This window comes from Salvia miltiorrhiza, chromosome 4 (genome assembly GCF_028751815.1).
Source record: "Salvia miltiorrhiza cultivar Shanhuang (shh) chromosome 4, IMPLAD_Smil_shh, whole genome shotgun sequence".
In the NCBI taxonomy this organism is placed as follows: Eukaryota; Viridiplantae; Streptophyta; class Magnoliopsida; order Lamiales; family Lamiaceae; genus Salvia; species Salvia miltiorrhiza.
In genome coordinates this window covers 43,042,501-43,051,121 of record NC_080390.1, presented here as the reverse complement: position 1 = coordinate 43,051,121, position 8,621 = coordinate 43,042,501, and the positions used below count along the sequence as shown (strand labels likewise).

The following is an 8,621-nucleotide window of genomic DNA, read 5'->3' as shown; positions in this document are numbered from 1 at the left end:
AGAAAAGGTGATCCTGAGACTCACTTCCTTTTAAGCAAAGCAAACAAACGTTAGGCGTGATCATACCGTAGCGAATAAGGCGATCATAAGTCGGCATTCTATTATGAAGAAGACGCCAACAGATCAAGGAACGTCGAATCGGAATAAAGGATTCCCAAAGCCAAGAACCCCAAGACACCTTCGGAAAATGATGACAATGCTTGTTGAAGGCCAGCGCAGTAGTGACATTCCCGTGCAACGAGGGTTTCCAGAAACGCACATCTCCGTCAGTGCCCAGAGGAGTGAGCAAAATATCACACACTATCTCAGGAAAAGCATTAACAAAGGCTTGCGTGAAATGCCAGACCCCATCATAGAAGTAATCTGCCACCGATTGAGTAAGAAACGGAAGCATGAAATGTGGAATACCGCATTTATTCAAAAGATTATACCCAAGCCAGTCGTCATACCAGAACGAAGTAGAAGCGCCATCACCAATATACGAGTACGAATCCGCCACCAAACCATCAATTTCCTCACGTAAGCTCATCCAGATAGTAGAAGCAGCCACCAGAGATTTACTACGCCCAAAGCGATCGAGATATCTATCTCTAATTAAATCATATCCGAACTCACGCCCACCAACCACCTTCCACGCCATTTTCATGAGATAGCTCTTATTCATGAGGTCGAACGACCTTACCCCGAGACCGCCCTCCTCCTTAATCGAGCAGACCCTTTTCCAACTCACAGAACAGGACGGCGTTTGCTTGATGTTGCCAGTCCAAAGAAAATTACGGCAGCACGCATCGAGCTCCTTAATAAGAGCTGTCGGCCATCTATAAACCATCATGGAGTGCGTCAGGGAGCTTTGGATAACCGACCTGATCAGGCAAATCCTCCCAGCCATCGACAACTGTAATCCCTTCCATCTCGCGAACTTGTTGATCACACGATCATGTATCGGTCGAAGATATAAAGCACGCACACGGCCCTTAAAGATAGGAACCCCAAGGTAAGAAATCGGAAAATTGCCCTGAGAAAACCTCAATATGCTCCGTATAGCCCTGCAGGTCTGAGATGGAACTTTGCTAGTAAAAAAAATTTGCGACTTATCCTGGCTAACAATTTGATCAGAAATTTGACCATAATACTCCATAATTTTCTGAATGGTATGAGCGTTCGTGACCGTGGCATGACAGAAAACCAGAATATCATCCGCATATAAAAGATGAGTGGGAAAATTAATTCCCTGTGTCATTTGCATCGGTGTAAGGGTGCCCGCGCTAACACAATTTGCAAAGAGCCTACCAAGAACATCCTCGGCGATTCCAAAAAGAATCGGAGAAAGAGGATCGCCCTGACGAACACCCCTTGAACACGCAAAATAGCCTTTAAGCTGACCATTGTACAGAATAGAAATCCTAGCCGAATGAAGCAGAATCTCAATCCAACTAATGAACTTTGGATCATAGCCAGCAACACGAAGAACGTTAAGCAGAAAGTCCCAGTTAAGAGTATCAAAAGCTTTTTTGATGTCAATCTTGCAAGCCATGTTTTGACCACGGCTCGTACGATGCATACAGTTCACTCCTTCCGACCCAATCAGAATACAATCATGAATGGAACGGCCGCTAATAAAACCAAACTGATGACGGGAAACATAAACAGCAGCAACCTGACTCAGTCTAGACGCCAACACCTTAGTAATAATCTTGTAAAGAAAGTTGGACAAAACAATCGGTCTCAGATCCGAGACCGAATTGACGACATCTTTCTTAGGGATCAACACCAAGGTATTAGAATTACAGCCTTGAGGAAGATAAGAATTCCTGAAAAAAGCTTGAACAACACACCAAATATCCACTTTAATAATCGACCAACAATGCTGAAAGAACTTACCCGAGAAAACATCTGGCCCTGGCGAGCTGTTCGGCTCCATCTGAAAAACCACAGCAGAAATTTCCTCTTCATCCGGCAAACGAATGAGCGAATTATTATAACGATTTTCAACCATCTCCTCAATAACCGCCTCCACCGCCGTAATATCAGTATTAGTATGGCTGCTAGTCGAAAACAAAGAAGAGAAAAAATCCACGATATGATCTCCAATAGCCGTCTGATCATAATTCATAACACCATTGATCTCCATGTGAGAAACGATGTGAGGTTTACGACGAAACCTAAGCATTGCATGAAAGAACTTCGTGTTCCTGTCTCCGTCTTGAAGCCAAGACACCCGACTTTTTTGCTGTAAAAGCGAGCTCTGCCTGGAAAGCACAACGTTGATCTTAGCTTGGGCCTCCACTTCTTTATCAAAGAGATCCTCCGTGTAACCATCCCTGGCAATCTGATCTTGAATCTCCAAAAGCTCTTGTTGAGTATACATGATACAAGAATCCACATTTCCAAAAACATTCCGATTCCACTCGCGAAGAACCTGCCGAAGACGCTTTAATTTATGCATAACTTTAAAAATCGGGCAACCAATCTCGGTATCCATATGCCAGGACCCTTCCACCGTATTGAGAAAATCCGGATGTAAGGTCCACATGTTAAGGAACTTAAAGAAACGATGGCGAGGAGGAGCATCCACCATGCAATGAAGAACAAGCGGCGAATGATCCGAGGTAATACGTGGAAGAGCTTGAACAAAAACCGAACTCCAGAGATTCGCAAAAGAGTCAGCATAAATCGCTCTATCCAGACGAGACTCCACATGGGTTGGCATAAAATTGCTTATTAATACTCCATTTATCCGCAAAAAATTGCCACAAATTCATTTTTGGTATGTTCACAAAAACTTTGTTATTTTTATTTATAGTAATAGAGTCTATGTAAGACAAAACTCCACTAACATTTAAAGTGACTTCATTAATAATAATTTCACTCACATTTTATTAGAAATTTGTATCATCCATAATATGGCATTTTTGTGTGGACATGAGAAGCATATGAATTCAAAATTTGAGATGTGTATTGGAAATGCTATTATCCTTTCTTTAAGTTGTAATGGGTAATTAAGTACAATGCAATTTCAATTAAAAGGAATTGACTACTCAATTTTCGAAATATTTCAAATTGATAAAAATGTTTAATGATGTACTCCATTTACATACTGTATTATATTATGTATATTTAATACTACCTAAAAAAATTTAATAGTTTGGACGGGGGGGGGGGGGGTAGATCTCATTAGGTTGACTGAAGATAAAAAGCTTGATGCTGAAATTTAGGTTGACTTGACCTCGGACGTTCCTTCTTTGCTTTATTTATAAAATAATCCATTTACTTCAATATTTATTTCACATTGATAAGAACAGGAGGACCCTTCAAGTAAAAGTATTTTGTTATTTAAAAATTAATTTATATCATTGATCCTTACTATTATTATAACTAAGAAAATACTATTGTAATAAATAAATGTATCGCCATAAAAAGTACTTTTGTAATAGGACGTGTGTTTATAAAATTGGCATTTTTTCATACACAATTAACAAAAATGGGCATTTGTGCATATTAACTCTTTTAAAAGATATCACTTTGAATCTTACACTAATTTTGGACTATTAATATCTTGAAATTTTGATTTTTTTTTTATAAGCTTAAATTATAAATTTTGTATCAATTATACTCCACGTATATTTTTCTGACTCCAAAAAATTGACGTGACTTGTCAAATTAAGATTTGTTTTGAGTTAAATGTAGTCCATTTGTTCGCAACGCATGGTAAAACAAGAAGACCCGCTACAACCATAGGGGTTTTTTCCTATACATACGACATAGGAAAATCAGTAGCCCCTCTAACTAATCTATGAGCAGCTGAAATACTCTCACAAGAGACATGCTTGATTCTAAAGTTTTGAACATCATGCATAACAGATCGATACTTTCTAATAATAGCTCCGAGTTCAGAGCTATCTACACCTTGGGAGGAAATTGCATCGATCACCAACTTATTGTTAAATAAAATTCCAGCCTCTGAAAGCCCATCTGCTTGATCCAATCCAGGACAAAGCTTCGTATAAATCCATAGCCTCTCCCTTATCTACTCTTAAGCAGCCTGGCCTGGTAACTACCTTCGCTGTAATAAAGTCACTCTTAAGATAATGTATGCAAATAACATTTTTTTTAAAATTAACATTAGTGTCATGTCATTACAAAAAAGTAAAATATATAACAACCCTTCTTCTTCTTTTTTCTTTCTATCATCACCTTTCCCATTCCTTCCTTCCCTTTCTCCACCTTCAGCATCCTATGGCGCTCCTTTTCCATCTCCAATTTACCTTTCCCTTTCTCATCCATATGGTTATACTCCCGTTATCCATATAAATAGTACTAAAAAGGGATGATACGAATTTCAATAAAAAATCATTAGTGTATTGTGAGTGGTCACACTTAAAAAGTGATGTAAACAATGATAATTAATTGTATTGTAAGTGAACAAAAGGGATTAATTTCTACAAAATAGAAAGTGATTAATTTTTGTGAATATCCTAAAATGACAAAAAAATAAGTAGGCAGAGGAAGTAATAATTTATTTGTATTCAATCTACTCATTAATTATATATATATATATATATATATATATATATATAGAGAGAGAGAGAGAGAGAGGTTCAAATTAGTTCGAAGTATATATTATTCCCTCTATCCCACCTTCATAATACCTTATTTCTTTTTAGATATTCCAATATATAGTCCATTTTTAAAATTAAATTTATATTAATTTTTTTTTACTAAAATATCCTTATTTAAAGTTTATAAGATTTCAAAATTTATAATTTTTGTCTTTCAAATATATAATAAATAAGGGTAAAATTAAATAATTACATATAATTCGTATTTTTCAAATAATATTAATGGTATTTTCTTAATATGTGGGAAAATAAAATGGACTATAAAAATGGGACAAAGGGAGTATATAAAATAAGAGTCATTTTAATTTTGATTGTAAAAATATACAGTGAATACATAACTTTGCTTTATGGATTTATGGTTCAAGATTCAGATCTTATACATTGCGAAAATTTTGTTTTTTGAATTAAGTTTTTTTCTTCTTGAAAGCCAAAGCGAAAGAAATTCATATATTCATCATCGATGGAATTTAAATTTTGCGCATCAAAATGATATATATCAGTCAATCAAAGCTTTACGAAACGAATAAGAGCATCCGCAGCGGTGGGTGCGATCGCCGGATCGAACCCGGCCTATCGCACCCACTGCCGTTGCCGCTCCCGGGTGTGATGGGGGGGGGGGGGGGGGGGCGTTGCTTCGCACTCGTGGTTTGTGGGAGCGAAGGAGGGGGCGTGTAAACACGCGCCCCTTTCCGAAATTTAAAAAAAAAAAAAATTAACGGTCATTTGACCGTTGCCTTCAACGGTCTTTCGGCCGATTTTTTTTTTCTTTTTTTTTTTTTCCTTTTTCACCTATATATATCCCATTCCCTCAATCACAAACACATCCACCAATTCTCTTCCGCTCTTAAAAAAAATGTCTTCATCCACCAATTCTTCCAACAATAATTCTTCCTCAAATTCTTCATCCGACGAAGAAGTTCATGTTGATCCCGCACAACTTCCTCCTCTTCCCGATCCTACTCAAGCCCCCGATTTATTTTTTATGAGATGTGCTGTGAATTTTATGCAAGTGGCAAGTTCATATCGGTTCGATCCACCTCCACCACGCCCGACGAAAAAGCGGGCAGTGGTTCGTCGTGACCGTGAAGGTGGTGGCGAGCGCCTCCATCGCGATTATTTTGCCGTCGAGCCTGTTTATGGGCCACAATTCTTTCGCCGTCGATTTCGCATGAGCCGGGAGTTCTTTCTACGCATTGTCAATGCGCTGGAAGTCGATCCTTACTTCCAACAACGTCAGGATGCTGTTGGCCGCTTAAGCTTCTCCCCGATCCAGAAGTGCACTGCCGCTGTTCGACAATTGGCATACGGAACTTCTGCTGATTGTTGTGACGAATATCTCCGTATAGGAGAGTCGACGGCGTTGGAATGCTTGAAGAAATTCTGCAAGGCCGCCGTTCGTATCTTTGGCGGCACGTATTTGAGGCGGCCAACAACTGCCGATGTGCAACGCATCGCTGCAATGCACGAAGCCCGCCATGGGTTCCCGAGAATGTTGGGGAGCCTAGACTGCATGCATTGGGGATGGAAGAATTGGCCCGTGGCTTGGCATGGCGCCTACACTCGAGGGGATCAAGGCGAGCCAACAATTATATTAGAGGCCGTTGCTTCACAAGATTTGTGGATCTGGCATGCATTCTTTGGAGTCGCTGGGTCCAACAACGACATCAACGTGCTCCACCAGTCCACGCTATTCAACGATGTTTTAGTGGGGCATGAAGTGGCTGTGCACTTCCTCGCCAACAATTCTCACCACACTCGAGGATACTACTTAACAGACGACATCTATCCGGACTGGCCGGTGTTCGTGAAGAGCTTTCAGTTTCCGAACGATGAGAAGAAGCGGAGGTTCAAGGAGATGCAAGAAGCTGCAAGGAAGGATGTGGAACGAGCTTTCGGTGTTCTTCAGGCTCGGTGGGGTATAATTAAAGGACCGTCGCGTTTGTGGAAGGCGGAGCAAATGAGTTCGATCATGTTTGCATGCATCATATTGCACAACATGATCATTGAGGAAGAAGGTGGAAATGCAAGTAATTTTGACGGTGACGACGGCGAGGGACCGAGTTCTACTCCTCAAACACAATTCAATTCCGGAGCACCACCGGAGTTCGCCGCCTATTTGGCACGGAATGCAAGCTTGAAGGATGCACGATTGCATGCTCGCCTCCGCGACGATTTGGTTGAGCATATATGAGCACGCTTTGGTCCGGTTGACCCGTAGTTCGACGGCTTTAAATTTTTCGAAAGTTGGATGTTTTAAATATTTGTTGTTTTTTTAATTTTATTTGTAATGTTTGGATTTTTAGTTGAATGAATTTTATGTTGTTAAAATTGAAGTTGTTTAATTTAAATTGAAAAAAGAATAAAAGTAAAGAGAAAATGAAATTAAAATCTATTGCACCCGGGTGGGTGCAATACCATTGTTGGAGTGGGTGCAATAGAAGTGAGACCCATTCTATTGCACCCACTATGGGTGCAAGCATTGTGGATGCTCTAATACGTGCAATTTTGATTACCATTAGTGAGAAATATTTCTAAGAAATAATGGGCTATTCTAGCCCATTTTATATAACAAAAGGATCTTGTAATATAAAGATTAAAAATTAAGAATACTAGCCTTTCCAATACAAATATATTAATATATCTTTATTAATTTTTTTAATAAAGAAAACTTAATTCCAAACTCTACGCCCTTTCCCCATTAAAAAGTTGCCGCCACCTACAAGTAAGGCTGGCAAATAGTGCGTGTCAGATCGTTATCGGATCGACATGATATCGACACGATCTGATAAGACCAAATTTGAACACGACCTATTAAGGAAGTGCTCGACAAGAACACGAACCCGACACGATTTATTCAAACCCGAACACAACACGAACCTGACACAAATACAATGACAATACGATTTGAATCGTGTTGACACGATACGATGATAACACGATCTTATTAAAACCTAATTAAACACGAAACCCTAAAGGTTAAAGTGTAGAAATAATTTAAAATTTAAAATATATATTTAATAAAAATAATGATATTAACACTATCAGGTGACACGAACCTGACACGAAATTATCATGTCCTTATTAGGTCGACACGATAAGGACACGAACCTGATAAAGTTTGACACTAACCCATTAATTTCGTGCGATTTCATATCGTGCTTTCGTATTGTGTCGAAAATTGCCAGCCCTACCTGCAAGCTCTGTTCGTCTCTCTCTCTCTCTCTCCACCAATGCCGCCACCACTTGGTCATCATATCCTCTCTCTATGTTGCGCCACCATTGCATTGATTCTTGATTCTTCAGCACCGATTTCTCTTTTTGCCTCGTAGCCGCCACTTCTTGCCCCCATTTTTTCTCTCTCGATTCTACCTCTCTCTTGATTCTCTAGCATTTTCGTTGCCTCGTCAAACACCACCTCCTAAAATTTGTGACTATTGCATGATTTTGAAAAACTCGTGTATTACACGATTTTGTAGAAAAAAAAGTGTGTAACTTACACGATTTTTGTGATGATTACACAATTTTGTAAAAGTTTTAAAAATTAAAAAAATCTATAACAATGTATTTTATACTCTTACATGAGAGTATTTTGATCACAATGACTACTATTTCTACAACTTTATTCATATATATAAACTTTAATTTACTATATTATTTTGGCTAGAATAGACTATGGCTCATATACTCCCTCAATCCCGTATATATATGTTGATTGAAATTTACACAAGTATTAAGAAAAAACATTGGAATGAAAATATATGAATAAACTTTCGAATATGTCCATATTTATTATTTAATTGATGAATTAAAATTGGATTAAATTAAATAATTAAATAGAAATATAAGTAAAAAAATATTAATTTTTTTATAGAAATAAGTGTATATAAATAAGACATCCGAAAAAGAAAAAAAAATCCTATATATACGGTATGGGGGGAAGGAGTATTAGAATTTCCTTTGTTGGAAGATACTTACAACACTATTTATTTACGATCACACAAA

General features: G+C 38.3%; 1 protein-coding gene across 1 annotated transcript; it reads left to right on the top strand.

The window, feature by feature from the left end:
• The first annotated feature begins 5,622 nt into the window (after positions 1-5,622).
• Positions 5,623-6,810, top strand: LOC131023475 (uncharacterized). The gene is made up of 2 exons (XM_057953017.1): positions 5,623-6,535; positions 6,635-6,810. Exons 1-2 carry the CDS (start codon positions 5,623-5,625, stop codon positions 6,808-6,810), a joined length of 1,089 nt encoding a protein of 362 aa, XP_057809000.1.
• Positions 6,811-8,621: the final 1,811 nt, after the last annotated feature.